Genomic DNA, 19,754 nt, shown 5'->3' with positions numbered 1-19,754 from the left:
CGCGCCGCGTCCGGCTCCGGGGAGGGAAGGAGGGCGGAGCGCAGCTTTCGCAAGGCAGGGAGTCCGGGAGACCGGCCGGCCGAGGGGAGAGAGAGAGAGGGGCAGCTGGAGCGGGAGGGAGAGAGTCCGCGGAGTCCGAGCCGAGAGCGAGCGGGCAGGGAGCCCCCGGAGCGAGCGGTTGGCGTGCCGGGCCGAAGACAGCGGCGTCCCCCTTACAGGCGCCGGGGGGTCGGCCTCTTCCGCGTGGGGGTGGGGGAACCTCTGGGTCTCCAGGTGAACCTTGGCGCCGGGCCTCGCCGCCGTTCCGGGTCTGTCGGAGGAAAGTGCCCTCGCCGCCTCGCCTTTGTTTCCACATCGGGGTTGGGCGGCCCTCGATCGTCAGGATGGCTCCAGCACGCGTGTGGCTGCTGCTGCCCCTCCTCCTCCTGGCTTCCCTGCCTGCGCACTTGGGTAGGTGCCTCTCCCGCCCCCGTGGAAGGACCTGGGAAAGATCTTGGTGGTTTTGCAAGTTGCCGAAGGATCAGGCTTGCTACGCGGAGTTGCGCAGGAGCGAGCCCTTTGGTCGCATGGTTGGATCCGACTCGCCTCAGAATCATAGGATGGTGGAGTTGGAAGGAACCACTAGGATCATCTAGTCCAGGGTTTCCCAAACTTGGATCGCCAGCTGATCTTGGACTTCCAACTCCCATCATCCCTATCCTTTAGGACCAGTGGTCAGGGGTGTGGGAACTGTAGTCCAAAGACACCTGGAGACCCAAATTTGGGGAACCCTGATAAAGCCCAACCACCTGCAATGCAGGAATCTCTTGCCCAACATGGGGCTCGAACCCACAACGACTGAGCTGTTCACCTAGTGGTGTCTGAAAAGCTAACGTGTATCCTGTAGGTGGGCGGGACAAAACTGACCAGCAGGAAGGGCAGAGTGTTCCTTGGATGCTTCTGTGCACACCTTGAGGTAGCCCTTAGGGTGCTGGTGGTGACAGTCTGTCATGGCCCTGAGAGTGAAAGCATTTCCATTTTAGCTGGTGTTGGACTCGTTATGAACTGCTGGAATTCAGAAACTGGCCATGGTCCATGTGGGACCTGATGGAGACAACTTTTCTAAAGGATGCTGCTGATGCTGCACTACATTTACTTATTTATTTGGTGGTGGCATGTTTCATTTGCCACCTCCTGTAGAAAATGTGCGTCAACATTTAAGCCTTACAAAATGTGTTGCATAAAGAAAGAGGAACCAGCTGTACGTTGTTGCATATCTTTTTTTTACCAGTTCTTGAAAAGAGGCACTTTCAGTGATGTAAACGATAGCCCATTTTAGGTTCAGAGACCATATTAGGAGAGGTGTTGATTATGGCAGGCATTGCTATAATTTGCAGGGAGCTTTTGGGGCCCCTGGATATTACATTTATTGGTATTAATATGGGGTCCATTGGCAAGAATAATAGCTCCTTGTTTTTGTAGGCATCCAGCAGAGGTTCAGTTTTTTTATTCAGACCTATGCCATAACTTAGGGACACGGGTGGCGCTGTGGGTAAAAGCCTCAGCGCCTAGGGCTTGCCGATCGAAAGGTCGGTGGTTCGAATCCCCGCGGCGGGGTGCGCTCCCATTGTTCGGTCCCAGCGCCTGCCAACCTAGCAGTTCGAAAGCACTCCCGGGTGCAAGTAGATAAATAGGGACTGCTTACTAGCGGGAAGCGGGGACGCGGGTGGCGCTGTGGGTAAAAGCCTCAGCGCCTAGGGCTTGCCGATCGAAAGGTCGGCGGTTCGAATCCCTGCGGCGGGGTGCGCTCCCATTGTTCGGTCCCAGCGCCTGCCAACCTAGCAGTTCGAAAGCACTCCCGGGTGCAAGTAGATAAATAGGGACTGCTTACTAGCGGGAAGCGGGGACGCGGGTGGCGCTGTGGGTAAAAGCCTCAGCGCCTAGGGCTTGCCGATCGAAAGGTCGGCGGTTCGAATCCCTGCGGCGGGGTGCGCTCCCATTGTTCGGTCCCAGCGCCTGCCAACCTAGCAGTTCGAAAGCACTCCCGGGTGCAAGTAGATAAATAGGGACTGCTTACTAGTGGGAAGCGGGGACGCGGGTGGCGCTGTGGGTAAAAGCCTCAGCGCCTAGGGTTTGCCGATCGAAAGGTCGGCGATTCGAATCCCTGCGGCGGGGTGCGCTCCCATTGCTCGGTCCCAGCGCCTGCCAACCTAGCAGTTCGAAAGCACCCCCGGGTGCAAGTAGATAAATAGGGACCGCTTACTGGCAGGAAGGTAAACGGCGTTTCCGTGTGCTGCGCTGGCTCGCCAGATGCAGCTTTGTCACACTGGCCACGTGACCCGGAAGTGTCTCCGGACAGCGCTGGCCCTCGGCCTCTTAAGTGAGATGGGCGCACAACCCTAGAGTCTGTCAAGACTGGCCCGTACGGGCAGGGGTACCTTTACCTTTACTAGCGGGAAGGTAAACGGCGTTTCCATGTGCGGCTCTGGCTCACTAGAGCAGTGATGTCACGCTGGCCACGTGTCCCGGAAGTGTCTCCGGACAGCGCTGGCCCCCAGCCTCTTGAGTGAGATGGGCGCACAACCCTAGAGTCTGTCAAGACTGGCCCGTACGGGCAGGGGTACCTTTACCTTTATGCCATAACTTGTGTTTACCAAAACTATAAAGTAAATAGAGAGCCATTTTTCAAAATAAAATTGATAATGTTGTAACCCTTTTTTCTTGGATTTTGACGCCAGATATTTATCTGCCATTTGTAACCTCTAGGCTAGGCTACTAAGTATTTGGCATGGGGGGCACTATCCTTGGGAGATTTCCTAAGTATCAGCTAGTGCAGAATGGGGCAGGCTGTTGAGTTATCAGGAACATGTTAGCGACTTGTGTACCATTGGCTCCACCTCCAGGTAGCCTTCTATTGCAGGATTCACAATTCAACCTGGATGGCGTTTGAGCCTGTGTTTGAGGATCTTAGTGGTTTGGGCCCAATGTGTCTTAGAGGCCAGGTGCCCTTTAAAACCAGTTCAGGGCCTCCCTTGGCTATGCTGTCAGTGCCGCATGTCCATAAGGCACATATTGACTACCTTGAAGTCTGTTTGGAAACCGCCATTCATACTGCTAGATAGCTATGTTGGACTGGGCATTTATTGTATTACGTCTCTGTGATGCCAACCACAGTAGCTCGCAGTCCATTTTCAGGTCCAGTTCAAGTGCTATTTTTCACCTTCAAAACCCTTCATGTCTTATGGCTGCACTATTTAAAGGACTGAGTACTTCCCTAGTACTCATTAATTCCATGAATTAATATATTCATTGGAGGGTCTCCTGTAGGTGCCCCCATATCTATGGTGAAGCAAGTAGCTACCAGAGAGAAGGCCTTCTGGGTGGGTCTCTGGAATCTAGTTTATTTTTCTTTTAGTAGCAGGAAAGATGCCTCCTAATTTCCATGTAGACATAGTTTTAATTCTTCTGGTTGTTTTATTATGCTCTTACTACTTTGTAGCTTTTAGCTTTATAATTTTATTTGCATTTTGATTGTGTGTTTGTTTTTTCTATTTACTTTCTATAAACCTCCCTGGGAATATGGTTGAAGGATGCTTAAAAAATACTTAGAGATAAAGAGATGTTTTGAGATGTTTCCCTACTGTGAAACTTTCTTCTGGTGGAGTCCTCCGGGTGTGCTGTAACACATCTGTGTTTAGACTGGCTTTTCGATTCAGCTAAGCATTAGAAATTGGAAGGAGGCTGGAGGGTATTGTCTGAGGTTCTTCCTGGAAGAAAGTACATTTGACACAATACTTTCGTTCCACAGATTCATTGGCTGTGATGTCAGTGGACATGGGTAGTGAATCTATGAAGATCGCCATTGTGAAGCCTGGGGTGCCAATGGAAATTGTCTTAAACAAGTGAGTGGGCTAAATATGTGCTGCAATGAATGTGACTGTGGCAACAACTGTTTTGGAGGGCTTGACACATCATAGAATTGTAAAGGTGCCCCAAGGTTCATCCGGTCCAACCACTTACAGTGCAGGAATAAATCCATGTCTTAGTGGTGCAGTACAGAAGATACGGGGCAGCTTCCCATAGGTGTAACTTCCTTTTGCCCTTCCTTATTGTTCCCTAATCTTAGATGTGGTTATTTAGAAGAGACTCCACTGCGTTTCTCTTCACTTGTTCCAGTGCTGAATCCTGGCATTGAAAACCAGTTCCACATTTCTCCAAGGAACCCAGAAGTTAGACCCCAGGAATCTCTGGGGCAGGGCCATTGTGCAGTGCACCTGCTTTGCTTGTAGGAGGTCACGTATTCAATCCCAGGCATCTCCTGCTTAAATTTATTAGGTACCAGACGATAGGAACAGTGTGCCTCTGTCTGAGGCCCAGGAGAACCACTGCAGACCTGAGTCAGAAATATTGCTTCAGCTAGATGAATAAATAGCCTAGCCTGGTTATTAGACAACTTCCTATCTCCCCAGGAAACAGTTCTGGTTTAATTTTTCTTGTTGTTCTAGGGAATCCCGGAGAAAAACACCAGTGGCTGTAACTCTAAAGGAGAATGAGCGCCTCTTTGGTGACAATGCCGTGGGAATGGTAAGTCCCTCAGATGTCCACTCACACATCCCCTCTTGCTTTTTCTATACCAAGAGTATTTATTTGCATACACAGCTTGTTCTTCTGGGGTCCTCCTGTTTCTGCTGCACCTTCCTCTTTACACTTTCAGCTTCAATAACATGTTCCTCCCCACTGAGATTTGTTGAAGAGACAGTACTACAGGTCCTCTTTGGCAGGTTAGCTCATGTTCCAGAGAAGGACTTTTCCAGCCTGGCATGCGGTGACTTTTTTGGTTTTGGAAACGGAGGCTCCGAAATGCCACTTTGGATATTTTCAGTAGTTCAGTTGTTGAGGGTTTCTGGCGTGTATGCCTTTTTAAAAGAAATTTATGGGGGATAGGTGAACATTCCGGAGGAATCAGCATGGTTGTGTGTTTTTCCTGTTTTTTTAATAGGGCATCAAGAATCCAAAAGTGGCTTTCCGGTATTTCCAGGATCTCCTGGGCAAGCGCATTGATAACCCACAAGTGACCATGTACCAGTCACGGTTCCCAGAACATGAGCTGGTGAAAGATGCAAGGAGGGAGACAGTCAGTTTCAAGCTGTCAGAGTACGTTTCCACTTTGAGGTTTGCCACGTGGCACTGCTGAGCAAGAAAGGCTGTGGCATATTTCTGTAAGCCACTTTGGGACTACTGCTGCATAGATTTGGTTGGCCAAATGCCATATTTGGTCAACTCATATTTGGTATGTGCCCTGATAAGGGGCAAGTGGTATGTGGAAGTGATGAGGCCCACCCATGCTCAAAAGATGCATTTCACATCTGGGATCAGGAATTTAGAATTTATCATTCTTGTTCTTCCTTGCAGCAAATTGCAGTATACTCCAGAAGAGATCCTGGGCATGGTGCTCAACTATTCTCGGGCACTGGCAGAGGAATTTGCAGGTTAGAAATGACTCTTGAGTGTTTGAGGCACAAGAGTTGTCTTTCCTTCTTTGGTCAGCAAGGATATGAGTAAAAATATGCCTGAACCAGGAGCTCACACCATACCTTCTCCTTATCTTACAGAACAGCCTGTCAAGGATGCTGTGATCACTGTCCCTGCCTACTTCAACCAGGCGGAGAGGAGAGCGGTCCTGCATGCAGCAAAAATGGCAGATCTCAAGGTTTTGCAGCTCATCAATGATAACACAGCTGTGGCTTTGAACTATGGGGTGTTCCGAAGGAAGGACATCAATGCTACAGCCCAGGTGCTTGTAACTGGAGGGTGTGTGTGGCTCGGGAGGGGGGAGGTTTTTACCCATGGCTCAAGCTCATTGTGCCTCTGTAACCTTACCTAGAAAACGCAGGGAATTTGGGCAGGGCAGTCTTCTTGGTCAATGAGAGTTGCCTGTTTGAATCCAAACTTTTATGTACAGATTCTGCATTCCCCTAATTCCAGCTAGCCACATACACAAGCGAGCAGGGCCCACTCACCTGTCAGTCATCTGATATTACTATGAAATCCAGTGACCAACTTATCCTTTGTAGCAAGGCAAGCTGTGTTACCAAAGCCAAGCCAAGTTTCAAGTTAGTACCTACTGGCCAATAGGCAGTGACTCCAAACCTGCTTTCTGCAGGGATTGGCTCTGTGGCTTGAGTTTCCTCTGGAGAACTTGGTTGCACATCTGAACCACTGGGCTTGGAGTCACCAAGACAATAGGTCGAGACTTGTGGCCTGTTAAGAGTTCCACATGCCTGCTTTGTCTGTCAGTTGATTGCCATGGACAGGAAGCCTCCCTTGCCAATGCACAATCTGGAGCATTCTTCAGGACTCCCAGTATAGCATCTTGTCAGCTGCATCTTTACCTGTCTCCCACCTGACATCACACATGACATCTGGTGTGGGGCTGGTGGGCATACTTGGCAGAAAATAGCCACATGGGCCGAATTTGGACCCATGTTAGGTCTAATTAGGCCTGCGGGCTGGAGGGCTGACCCAACTCTAGACCAGATGAACAAACAGTCTGGCGACTACTACTACTATTTCTTTTCTTCTTCTTCTTCTTCTTCTTATTATTATTAATCCCACCCATCTAACTGAGTTGCCCCAGCTACTCTGGCAACTTCATACTCTTGTATATATTTTTAAGCTTATAGACGGCTGATCTGACTTCCCACAGACATTCATGTACCATCCTTCAGACTGTGATACCTCTGTGCCTGCTGTTGCCTGCTGTCTTTAGCATTGGTTCTTTATTGATTTCCAGAATATTATGTTTTATGACATGGGAGCAGGCAGCACTGTGTGTACCATCGTGACTTACCAAGCAGTGAAAACCAAGGACTCGGGAACCCAGCCTCAGCTTCAGATTCGGGGTGTTGGGTAAGAGCTTGATTCTTGGAATTAAATTTGCTTAGGAGTCAGGAGAGAGCAGGATATCTGAAGTAGAAAGGTCCAAACTGGGAGGGGTATTGCACAAAGCAGAATCAAACAAATTCATAATGGAACATGTTGGCTAGGTCCTAGCTGGAGTCAACATGCCTCTCTCCCCCCCCCCCTTTTAAAGTGATTTCCTGGGAATTGCAAATGTGGAAAGTGCTATTGCATTTGTTTCCTATTTGATGGTTGCCCATAAGCCACTGTAAGATTGGGATGCTAGATTTGGATGGACATGTGGTCTGATCTGGCTGCAGGGCTCTTGTGGAAGGATGTTTAGAAAACCAAAATGCTGGTTTTGGGGTGGGAGAGAATAGAGAGATATCAAGCTTGTTGGGAGGAGTGGTAGCTGGAGAGGTAGTTGCTGGGCTTCTTTGCAAAGGGCTGCTGGCTTGAGTAGCTGGTTCCACTGCCTCCCTCCTCCTCCTCAGATTTGATCGCACACTGGGAGGGCTGGAGATGGAGCTGCGCCTCCGTGACCATCTGGCCAAACTCTTCAATCAGCAAAATCCATCAAAGGATGTCCGGAAAAATCTCCGGGCCATGGCCAAGCTGCTAAAGGAAGCCAATCGTGTGAAAACAGTACTAAGTGCCAATGCTGACCATGTGGCGCAGGTAGGTTGTGTGTGTCTCATTTGGTGTGGCCTGGGTGCATGGAAAATGCCTAACCTTCGTAGTCTGCTACAGTCAATTGTAAGCAGCTATCTGCTTACATGTAGATGAAAAGCTTCTACATTTCATTACGGTCTTATCCTGTTTTGAAGGCACAGTAGAAGCAGTGTGCTGGCTTCAGAGAGGAAGTGCTGCATGTGTCTGTGAGATAAGATGCTCTTGGGTTTCTCTCCCTAGATCGAGGGCTTGCTGGATGACATTGACTTCAAGGCCAAAGTTTCACGGCAGGAATTGGAGGAGCTGTGCTCTGATTTGTTCCAGCGGGTTGCAGGACCTGTGCAGCAGGCGGTCAGCAGTGCTGAGATCGGTTTGGTAAGTGTGGATGGTTTTGTTACAAGGTCTCTAGTTTTCACCGAACAATGTGAATTCCACAGCGTAGGCCATGGTGGGAAGCACTTACTGCTCCTTCCAGAAAGTGTAACAGAGTTCAAGCTCAGGGAGTCAGACCCTGTTATCTTTCCCCAATTCCCAGAATGAAATTGACCAGGTGATCCTCGTCGGTGGTGCCACTCGCGTCCCAAAGGTGCAGGAATTTCTGCTAAAGGCAGTTGGCAAGTAAGCATCAGCCCAGTTTGGGTGGTACTTTCCACCTCCCACCCCTCAAAATATTCTCTGTCCTGAGCAGGGTAGCATCTAATCATTCTTCTGTTGACAACACAGGGATGAGCTGGGCAAGAACATCAATGCAGATGAAGCAGCTGCAATGGGCGCTGTCTACCAAGCAGCTGCCTTGAGCAAAGCCTTTAAGGTGAAGCCTTTCATTGTCCGTGATGCAGCTGTTTTCCCCATCCAGGTGAGCTGTGGTTCATTATCAAGTATCAGAGTGCTGTGGATTTCAGGGAGAGGGTTGGTAAAAAGCCTGTCTCGGCATTCTGTCTCACGTGCTTATCTTTGTCCCTTAATGACAAGACGCCTGTTGGCATGCAATTGGTTCTCCTGTGTGGTAGAATCTGGAAGAGGTACAGTCTGTGCTTTATCCTCTCCTAACCTTAGGTTGAGTTCACCCGTGAGGTAGAAGAGGAGGATAAATCCAAGAGCCTTAAGCACAACCGGCGGATCCTGTTCCAGCGCATGGCTCCGTATCCCCAACGGAAGGTCATCACCTTCAACCGATACACAGATGACTTTGAGTTCCATGTCAACTACGCAGATATGGGCTTTCTGGGTGACAGTGACTTGAAGTGAGTGCAGTTGTGGGTCAGCCACAAAAACAGAACATGCTGGTTCTTACTTTCCTTTTCCCTTTTGTTATGGTAGTTACAGCTGCCTGGGAATTTGGTCTAAGGAGGGAAGAATTGACGGGGTTTGCATAAAGAGCAAAAGCAAAACATGACAGAGGGTGGAATAGCTGGATATTACTCTTTATTGAAAATTTGATTGTTTTGAGGAATACTTGTATGTCGTAGCTGGAGTCCCTTTTACTTATTTTTGTTATCTTTTTCTTTATCTTTCTATTCTGTTATTATTTCCCTAAATATTCTTTCCCTTTTATTTTCTTTGTTTTGTTTCTGCTTTGGTCTAGTCTTCTATAGTATTTTGAAAAGTCCTAATAAAATCATTTTTTTAAAAAAAGCTTAGCTTGACTCGTGTCCTCAGAGTTTATGATTCTGCCTGAACTCAGCTTTATGTCAGTGGCTACGGCTTTGGGAACTCAAATTTGTTCTCGGCTGTTTGAACTTGTGCCCTTGCAGCTGAGTATCCAGGAAATAAAATATCTACATTACTGCCCTTCGGTGTTTCTACAAAGTTTTGTGATTTCTGTGGTAGGGCTAGAGAATGGGAACAGAAAGGAGGGGTGGCCAGCCGCTGTGCTCACCCATCCCAATGTGTGTCCTTGTGTGGTTTCTGCAGAGCTTTTGGGTCCTTGAACCTCACAAGGGTGAAGCTGCAAGGAGTGGGCGAGAGCTTCAAGAAACATTTGGATTACGAGTCCAAAGGCATCAAGGCTCATTTCAACATGGACGAGAGTGGTGTGCTGAGCCTCGATCGTGTAAGTACCGCTTCAGTGCTCTTCATCTCCCGCTCACTTGCTGGACCTTCCAATCTCATTCTGCTCCGTGTGTTGTCTCCCAGGTAGAATCTGTGTTTGAGACTCTGGTGGAGGACAAGCCAGAGGAGGAATCCACGCTAACAAGTGAGTTGGTTGGGTTGCAGCAACAGCTCTTCTCGTACCATGTAGGCAGCTTTACTTAATCAGCCCCTTCCCAGTTTTCAGCATCACTTTGAGTGGTTGGAAATGAGACCTTTCCAACTCTTTGTCCCTCAGCTTTCCAACCAAGCAAGTTGCGGTTGCAAGGACTGGTTCCTTGGGGTGGGGCCTCTCTGTTCTTGGCTACCTTTAGTAATCCGGTATGCTGGAGAAACAAGGCAGTGTACACACCAGGACACTGTTGGCACTTGGAGACATGGAGGTTTTACATTCGTTGAGGGTGTTGTAGTTTTTACAGCTGTAGGGGCAGAGGTGACCTGTGCTGTTTTCCCAGCCAACACCCACCCCAAGATTGAGAGGCTCCACATAGATTATGAAGGCATTCACTAAGCAGAGCCAAAGATCTGTCCTTTACCCCAGAGGGGATGGGTAAGGTGACAGACAGGAGCTGGGTTTTCTGTGTGTAGAACCCAAACATTTCTTAAGTATGTTTCTTCTTTTGAGCAGAGCTTGGGAACACCATCTCTAGTCTCTTTGGAGGAGGGAGCCCTGTTCCAGAAGCATCTGAAAATTTGACTGAGACTGTTCAGGTGAGCTCTGTTCTGTGGAGAACCTGCCAGCAAAATGCAGGATTTGGGACTAATGCAAATGTCAGCAGGGACTTGAAAAGGGGTACAAATATGAAAAAAAGATTAGGGGAGGATCCTGGTATTGGTCTCAAGAGTTCTGTGAACCTGTTCAATGGCACTGTGTTCTTGCCTAAAACCATAATAAATACTTAGAGTCAGAAGGATTACATGACAAGTGTCTGTCACAGCAGAGCTTGTAGCTGGACCTGCTGGGTCCCTTCAGAGTCATGCCTGTCTTGGCTGAAGAAGCCTAGCTGTGCAAGGTTCTTATAACACCCTTGGGAATTTCCCCTCTGTTGCCCAGGAGGAAGAGGAGAGCCAAGCGGAAGCGGGTAAGGAGGACCAGAAGGATGACAATGAGGCTGCTAGTGAGGAGGAAGAAAAGCAGCCAACGCCATCCCCATCTCAGGAAAAAGCTGCTGAAGATGCTTCAGCTGAGGACCAACAAGAGGAAGGAAGAGAGAAATCAGACTCCCAGGTGAGCAAGCAGTGAGGAAGGTCACTGAAGAGCCTCCCCCCCTTTTTATCCAATAGGAGACAAATGAGAAGGCATCCGTAGGGGTTGTCTACTTATTGGAGAGGGTGGGAAACTTCCTTTTAAGGTCTGATGACTATGGGGTTGTGTGAGAATTCTCCTAAAAACTTGGCATCTACATGGTTCCTAGCATGGCTGAATCCAGGGCCATTACAAAACCTTTTGCTACCTGAAGCAAATACAGTGGTTTCCACCAACAACAAATTGTACATACAAACTCTGACTGGACCAGCAGTTGATTTTTTTATTTCATTGTTGCCAGTGGAATAATGCCCTCCACCAACCCTGAGGGCAACAGTAGTTATGCAGGTACAGATCTTACAACAGATAGATATGGCCAGGGAACTCGGAAGGAATGGGGTTGGTAGGTGGCTGTTCCCAGAAGTTAGCACTTGAGGTAGTTGCCTCTCTTCCTAATGGCAGGGCTGGCCCAACGTAAATCTAAAATTAAAGCAAACCTATCAAATGTTGGCTCTAGCTGGTGGCTGAAAACAGCCCCCTGTTAGTCCTGGAATTGCTCCCATCTAGGAAGCCCAAGAAAAGACGGATACTGGGAAGGATGAGGAGCCTACAAAGAGCCCCGAGGGCAATGGTGCCAAAGCAGCCGAGGAGGAGGAGAAAAAGCTGAAGCCACCAAAGAAACAAAAGCTGGTGGAAGAGATTGCAGTGGAGCTGGATGTGAATGATGTGCCAGAGTTGCTGCCAGAAGAATTGCAGGACTCCATTAAGAAGTAGGTGGATCTTCAGGGCTGCCTCTGCCCCCTAGCTGTGGGCTGGGATGAGACTGCTTGCAGTCAGTGCATGGGGATGCTTTTTGTCTTCTCCCATTCAGAGAAGGTTGTGACCTTGGGTACTTTGTTCTTCCCACCTTTTTCTAACATCAGGTTGCAAGAATTGACTGAAAGAGACATAGCAAAGCATGAGAGGGAAAAATCAGCCAATGGCCTTGAGGCCTTCATCTTTGAGACTCAGGTAGGTCCCGGGAAAAAGGATCAGAGGGCATTTAGCGGGTTCATCTTGTTGCCGATGATCCCACCCCCATAAAATTATTTCTCTGCTGCCGTTTAACTTATGTGTGTCTTGTCTTTTGTGTAAAGTTGCAGCACTATTGCAACTTGAGCTGTAAGAAAATTTGGAATAGGTCAGGGAGGCTGCTGTGTCGCTTTTGGCTAATTTTCTGTCAGGAGGACAAGCGAACAAAGCCTAAGACTCCTGTTTGATGAATGTTCCCATAAGTGACAAGAACTTCAGAGAGATTGATTTTGTGTGTGTGTGTCTCTTTTACCAGGATAAGCTACAACAGGAGGAGTATAGGTTTGTTTCAACAGAAGAAGAGCGAGAGGAAATTTCCAAGAAGCTGAGCGAAGCTTCCAACTGGATGGAAGAGGAAGGCTATACAGCCACAACGAAGGTTGGGGCACCACTTTGAACTGCTAATACCTTTTTCAGGGGAAACTTCTCTGTATTGTTAGGCTAGAGTTTGAAGATTCTCAGAGTGTGTTTCATGTGGGTTATCTGGGCTACAGAAGTGTCTTTCCCTTGCCAAAAGCGTTTTGGAATTTTTTGCCAGTATATTTTGTCAGAATCGGAGAAACAGAAGAAGGTGATTTGCTATGGTTGATGAGAACAACTTTAAACTTCTTTGATTGCACTGCCTTCTAGGCAATGGCAAAGTACTGTAATTTTCGCTCTATAACACGCAGATTTTTTCTCCTAAAAAATAAGGGGAAATGTCTGTGCATGTTATTGAGCGAATGTGTGGTCCCTGGAGCTGACTCGCCGGAGCGGAGGGGCAAAAATAGGCAAAAATCAGGCAAAAATAAGATCGGGCGGGCGGAGGGAAGGCGGAAGCTGCTGCTTTCCTGCATTCTGCCTCAGGGTCTTACTGCCCACCCGCTTCTGTTGCTGCGTTTGCTCAAACTCAACAAAGAGCAGGGAATCCCCTGCCCTCCTGGCAAGCAGAGGGTTAAGGAAAGGATCGTCCTTCCTTCTAATTCTTTCCTAGTCACACTGCGCACAGGCTCCAGCCCACCACCTCCTCCTCTCCGTGCTCTAGGGACTCGCAGGCAGCCGAAAAACATGCAGGTGGGAGAGAGAGAGAGAGAGAGAGAGGGCTGGCTTGGGTGGGGGGGGGGACTTTTGCCTTCCTTTCCCCCCCGCCCCCCCCCGTTAAACCCCTCCCCTGCATTCTTAGCCAGCTGCTTCTCCACACACCCCTCTTGTGCTCCTTGTCCCTTCTGTGTTTTTCCTTCCCTCCCCATTTAAAATGTGGTGACAAAGCACGGATCCACATGGATCCTCAGGATTTTTGCATTGGGTCACCCCAAATTCACCATCAGATCACATTACATGTCCATGGCTACAGTCTGTACCAAAAAAATCACACACCCACTGTTGCCTGGGGCTGCAATGGTGCAAAAACGTGGTTACAAAGCATGGATCCACAGGATCTTTGCACTGGGTCACCCCAAATTCACCATCAGATAACATAGTATGTCCATGGCTACAGCCTGCACCAAAAAAATCACGCACCCACTGTTGCCTGGGGCCACAATGGTGCAAAAATGTGGTTACAAAGCACGGATCCACATGGATCCTCAGGATTTTTGCATTGGGTCACCCCAAATTCACCATCAGATCACATAGCATGTCCATGGCTACATCTTGCACCCAAAAAAAATCACGCAGCCACTGTTGCCTAGGGTCGCAGTGGTGCAAAAACGTGGTTACAAAGCATGGATCCACATGGATCCTCAGGATTTTTGCATTAGGCTACTCCAAACTCACTGTCAGATCACATGTCTGTGGCCACAGCATGAACCACAAAAATCATACATCCACTGTTTCATTTAGAATATTTTTTTCTTGTTTTCCTCCTCTAAAAACTACGTGCGTGTTATGGTCTGGTGCGTGTTATAGAGCGAAAAATACGGTACCTTATCAAATATTGTGTGGGATTCCCATTGTCTGCATGTCTGACCTGCAAGTGTCACACTTAGTGTGTCTCCAGGCAGGCTCAGTTTGTGGATGTTTAACCCCTACTTCCTGAATTTCCAAACCATCAGTAATCTTTGCAAGATGATATATGTGTCCGAGGCAGAATTTTAGCTTTTTAACTTCTATTCCAATTCACAGGAGCTGAAAGAGAGGCTCTCTGAACTGAAGAAGCTGTGCCGGAGCCTTTTCTTCCGTGTGGAGGAGAGAAGGAAGTGGCCAGACCGTCTAGCTACCCTGGAAAGCTTGCTCAATCACTCCAATATTTTCCTCAAGTATGAGCAACCAAGATGTCTTTAGTAGGAGAGGAGGGGACTTGGGTTGGGGCAGAGGGGATTGCCTTACTCACACTAGCAGCTGAGATCAGCACTCTCTGGACCCAAAGGGTGTGCAATGCAGCTGTTTAAATCTCAGCAAGGCAACCAGGAGACAAAGAAGCAGTTCACTTTCAGTGAAACCATTTTTGCTTGTACCACACAACAGTTTTATTTTAATAAGCCTTGTTCTCAAGCTGATAGTGGAACTCATGGAAGAATAGCTACAGGTTCCAGTACTGCAGCTTCCTCTTGCTGAAAGTTATATATGAAAATGGTCCCCATTTGTGAGAAGTTGAGATTCTTAGCATGAAACGCTAAACTCTTACCCATGAGAGTTGCTTTCCAAATCTCTGCTACCTTGAAAGGAAGTAAGGGTGCATATCAAGGACCAAGATAATTACACATGTGCACGCTGCTATAAGGGTGTGGTGGAGTTTGCTTTTCTTATGGAGGGCTGGTATTTTGCCATAGTCATACATACTGGGGTTTTTTGCCATACATACATACATACTGGGTATTTTGCCATAGTCATACATACTGGGGTTTTGCCATAGTCATACATACTGGGAACAATATTTTACATTTTTTTGTGTAGAACTTCAGTTACTGATTCCATATCTTTGTCACCAAATAGAAAGGAAAAATTTTTGAGGCAAAAGAAATTGGCACTCATGGTCACTGGAAAAAAAAATCCCGCTTTGTAACCATCTCCCAAAGTTTCACCTGTTGTCCATCTCACTTGTTAACATAGTTGTCAAACTTAGCAGTTGAAATTAGCTAGAAATGTTATGGCCTAGATATTTCTGTGCTGCATCCTGTGTCCCAGTTGTCACTTTTCCTAGAATAGTAAAGCTGAAGGTGTTGTCTTTAGCAGTTGTTGTTGGCTGCACAGGAGCCAGTGACACCAACTGGTGAAAACTGCTTCAGGGCAAGAGGGAGACACATTTCTCATTCACTTTTTCAGGGGCGCTCGCATGATCCCGGAGGCTGATCAGTTATTCACAGAAGTGGAGCTAAGCACCTTGGAAAAAGTTATAAACGAGACAACGGTAAGAAGGGTCACAAGGAGTGCAGAAAATCTTTTCAGTATCCAAACTATGTTCGTTCATGCATGTGCATGTCTTGTCCCTTCTGCTCTAGGCTCCAAAAGATACCCCTTTTGGTCTTTTTACTTAGAATGTTGTGATTCAGTTCACAGGTAAACCTAAGAATCCTGCCAAAATACAGTAAGCCCACAACTTGTGCTCACTTTATGGAGTGGGGGGTATGAACGAATGAATGGATGGTTGTAGAAATGGGGCTCAGCAGAGGCCACGTGGAGCTTTTAAGCAGTGATTTTGCATTGAGTAGTGGAGTTGTGTCTGGTCAAAAGGCCATTGGCACTTGGTAATGAGCAGCACCAAACAAGGCTGGTCTTCTCAGGTGGAGCCTAAGGATAATAGGTTTTCCTGGGTTTGTTTGTTTTAGTTGTGGAAGAATGAGACCCTGGCAGAACAGACCAAGCTGTCACCTGCCGAGAAGCCTATTCTGCTTTCCAAAGACATTGAGCTGAAGATTGCAGCTCTGGACAGGGAAGTGCAATACCTCCTCAACAAAGCCAAGTTTTCAAAGATCAGGCCCCCCAAGAAGAACACCACAAAAACAGAAGCGGGCAAGAACACCACTGTGCCTCCTGAGGGTGAAAAGGTCATTCCTCCCAAGGATGAGAATCAAAAAGGTGAGAAGGTCTCGCAGCAGCATCAGTAGTCTTCTAATTCCCCTGTTCATATTCCCTGGTGTTTGAAACTAGCCCTGTGGAAGACTGCTTGGTGTAAAAGAGGGTCCTCAGTCTTTGCTGCCTCTTCTAACCTTTGGTTGGTTGCTCCATGAGATGTGTTGTAAATGGTTCAAATTTCTCTTGGGTGATGTGGTGTGCATCCAGTTTGGTCATTGCACATACCTCTGCAACTATGGATACCTTTTTCTCTCCTTCCAACCAGATAAACCAGAAGATGCTAGCCCAGTCAAAGAACCACCCATAGAAGAAAAAGCACCACTGGATGATGAATTGGGACCAGACTCTGGTAAGGAATGAATCAATTTATTTCGATCACTGACCAGAACTCTGGTAAGGAAATATTGGGCTGAGAGAATTGGAATTCCCTAGGCCATGTGATTGCTTTTTCTTGGGTTCACCACATCATAGTGGGAATTCAGGAACCTTTTATTCTGGAGCCATGCTATTGTGGGCCTCAAATTCACAATGTGAAACAATGTAAGGAAAAAAGTTATCCAAATTACTATTTTAATAGCCGTAGTCAATTCATACAGGTGATGCTGGGAAACTCCATGCCACCCTGGGAATTGGCTGCAAGACAGGGGGAGACGTGGCTGCTTTCAGAAAAGACACTGGGCACTGTGTTGCTCAAGGGGCACCAAGAGCATTCCCAACATTCAGGGAGGAAGGAGAAAAGACAGTAATACAGAGGGATGAGTTATTCCCAGACAAGGCTTGCTCTCTCCTCCTTGCCCTGCCAACCCAGGGGAAGGGTGCTCCTGGCAAAAGCTCCTCGCCAAGTGATCTCAACAGTCCTGATGGAGGAAGGGGCCTCAAGAGCATGTGTAGGGAATTTAAGTGGCACAAATGTGTGGGTTTAAAGTGCCACAAAACTGACTGAATTTTTATGCAGCATGCATCTCAAGGATGGCAATGTATCCCCCCCCCCAATTTCCCTTTTCTTACTTCCTGTTTACCTCATCCCTGCACTGCATGAGGGTTGGCACTGGGAATCTTGAAGAACCAAATCCCTTTGGAACCGTCCAGGGTTAGGGTTGGGATTTGTAGAGGTAGCAACCCTTTACTTTTCAATTCCAAATGCTCTTCCATCCGCTAATATGTTTGAGTCTCAAGCCATGGCTTTATCTGCCTGCTCTTGCTTTCTAACCCTGCTACCCTGTTGCTGTTGCAGGAATTTTTCTTACTCTTTGTGTATCTGAACATGTTTCCCTGGTACTATCTTGATTTGGAAAGTTGTTGCCCATGCTGCACAGTTTTGATTCATTACGGTTTTTCTGCTCTTGCTCTTTTCAGGGCCACAAACTGACAAGAGGTCGGAAACAAGGGAAGACACCAGAACCAATGATGAATTATAACAGTTCCTTAAACCACCCCCCCTTGCACCAACACCTATTTATTTACAGTTAACTCCATTGTTTTTATGATGGACCTGGTTAGTGGAACATGGCACAGACTGACAACAAAATGCAATAGAGCTGTACATTTTTTTCCTTTCTGTTGGGGATTTATTTGTTGCTGATTTTGGTGTGTTGTCTTGTCTCTTCCTTTCTTTAAAAATGACTTTGAGCTCACTGGGCACTCTTGCTGTGTTTTCCACAGCACTGTCCCCTGAATTGCACTTCTAACCAGTAGAGTTAAATCTACCTGAAAACTGTCCTAGGAAATGACAGTTGGGATCAGCAGTTTTTTGGGCTATGCTTCACCTTCTGGAAACATTATTTGTCTGCAACTGGAAATATCAAATTGGAACCTTCTGCTGCAGCCTCATCATGTTATGGTTCATCAACTAGGCTTGAATGAGCAAGTCCCTTTATATCCTTACTCTTGGGCTGTTGATGGACAGTTAGAAAACTGTTTTGGGGGTGTCTGTGCAACTGAAATGGATGAAACAGGAGTGGAGAGTAAAAGAAGTTGACAATGCTTGGAAGGAAACCCAAAATGCTCAAACAGATAACTATACGACTCTGCTTTCAGAAGTATTTATCAGACAGCTGTAGCATAGCAGGGATGGCCACTGATGAGACACGCATCCCTGATTCTTATTATCAGTTACTGCCTTTAGCAAAACTCCCTAATGCCAGTCATTTTCTAAGAGGCCCATGAAACTATGCTGTTGTAATAAAGCAGGAAGTCTGATCTATCCCAGAAAGGTACAGGTTTTCTTTACCTATTTTATTTGCTCCTCAAGTTTGTAGATTTGCTTTCTAATTGCCTTCCCAGCAACACTGGGCACTGTTCTTAGTCTTGCCATTTCCTAATACTGCTGATGTTATATGGTGATTTGGGAAGCTGGCTTACAAAGCTTGCTGTCTTGGGTGGTGAATGCACATTTTTGTGTGTGCACCTTTTATTTACTAGCTCAGTCACCCTACTGGCAGCTGAACTTTCCACTTTGGCCACCTAGTAGTGTAGTAGGGACAGCTTTGGCTATAGGACAAATAATTGTGATACTTCAGTTTTCAGAAGTACAAATCAGTCCAACTGCACATAAACTAGAATATGTAAAGATGTCACAAAGTAGAGGAAAAACTTCATCCAGCCCTTTTTACTTCAGTTTTCCCCTCTACACACAATGTCCAAACTGTTCAAAGGAATATCTTATGTAGACCATGCTGAGACCCTTTTTTCTTTAACATCATTGCTCAGCAACTCATTCCTAAGCACTGCCTCCTAGTCCCTAAAATCAATTTGGAAATGTGTTCTTCTCTTGAATTAATTTCAAGACGTCTTTGTCTTAACTTGCAGCTTTGAGGAATTATTTCTCTAGTATTCAGGCAGAAGTGGTATGCCAAATGCTACAGGCTCCTAGAACAAGGCAAATGTGAGAAATTAATACTAAATTGTGTGCTGCCTATTGTAATGCCCCCTTTCATCTTCATTTCAACAAGCTTTATACTTGTGCTTGGAAGTTAAGCTTGCCATCTTTCCCAGTTGTGTGTATATATACACACACACAGGTGTTTTTGCCTCTGTTAAAATGTGCATAGAATATTTGGATTTTGATGAAAATGGAGTTTAAAACCTTATTAAAAACAAAGCAACTGTTTCTGCATACCTCTGTTTTGAGCAGAATGTGCATTCTACTGTGAGCATTGATAAAGTAATTGGAATTTGAATGTAAATCTTGGTTTCCTGAAAAACATTTCCCTGAATTTGTCTTGTGCTGTGTCTGTCTTTTCTTAAAAATTTTCCCCTTTTGAACAGGGCAGGCTTAGAAGTTTTAATTTCTCTGTCATGGGAATGTAATTTGGGAGTGAAGGAGGAATGTTCCCTCTTCCATTCCTCTGCTGCTGCCTAAAACCCAACTAAGCCTAATCCAGAAAGCCAGTAGGCAAGAGAGTACCTTGTGCTGCCAGCTTTGTGTGCTCTGCAGAAATTGTGCAAGTTCCCTCTGCCATATTGGCACTTACTTAGCTGTGGAGTCTGGAGTTGTTTGTTTTACATCAATGTTCAGGTGCTCGTTGGTCAGTTCTGTTAACTTTTTTTTCTGGAGGGAGGAAAGGAGAAAGCGGGTGGTGATCACATTTTAAGTCATTCAGTTGAAATGTATTTGCTCCTTTTGAAAATGGTTTCAATAAAATAACTTGCTTTTCTAAAAAAAAAAATCACTCTTTTTAAATGGAAGAATAAAAATTGGTGGAACCTACACTGGCTACCCTCTCAAACTGATGGATTGGATCCTAAAGTGCCACCTACTACCTGCTGCAGTGATGGATTTCTAAAAGGTGAGGGGCTGCCT

General features: G+C 46.7%; 1 protein-coding gene across 1 annotated transcript; it reads left to right on the top strand.

Annotated features, from left to right (window-relative positions):
* Positions 1-40: 40 nt before the first annotated feature.
* On the top strand, positions 41-19,167 carry HYOU1 (hypoxia up-regulated 1). Its single transcript, XM_028707760.2, has 24 exons — positions 41-450; positions 3,788-3,881; positions 4,485-4,563; positions 4,979-5,133; positions 5,392-5,468; positions 5,592-5,773; positions 6,773-6,888; positions 7,374-7,557; positions 7,792-7,926; positions 8,087-8,169; positions 8,275-8,407; positions 8,608-8,795; positions 9,466-9,604; positions 9,688-9,748; positions 10,271-10,353; positions 10,697-10,870; positions 11,456-11,658; positions 11,812-11,899; positions 12,216-12,338; positions 14,063-14,196; positions 15,203-15,287; positions 15,706-15,955; positions 16,218-16,301; positions 17,309-19,167. Exons 1-24 carry the CDS (start codon positions 384-386, stop codon positions 17,368-17,370), a joined length of 2,979 nt encoding a protein of 992 aa, XP_028563593.2. The 5' UTR covers positions 41-383; the 3' UTR covers positions 17,371-19,167.
* Positions 19,168-19,754: the final 587 nt, after the last annotated feature.

Source organism: Podarcis muralis, chromosome 15, assembly GCF_964188315.1.
Source record: "Podarcis muralis chromosome 15, rPodMur119.hap1.1, whole genome shotgun sequence".
Lineage (NCBI taxonomy): Eukaryota > Metazoa > Chordata > Lepidosauria > Squamata > Lacertidae > Podarcis > Podarcis muralis.
This window is presented reverse-complemented; position numbering and strand designations above follow the sequence as displayed.

Coding starts and splice junctions, on each gene's coding strand:
- HYOU1 (XM_028707760.2), top strand. CDS start 384: ATGGCTCCAGCACGCGTGTGGCTGCTGCTGCCCCTCCTCCTCCTGGCT. Junction 4,564..4,978: donor GTGACAATGCCGTGGGAATG/GTAAGTCCCTCA, acceptor TTTTTTTAATAG/GGCATCAAGAATCCAAAAGT. Junction 10,354..10,696: donor ATTTGACTGAGACTGTTCAG/GTGAGCTCTGTT, acceptor TCTGTTGCCCAG/GAGGAAGAGGAGAGCCAAGC.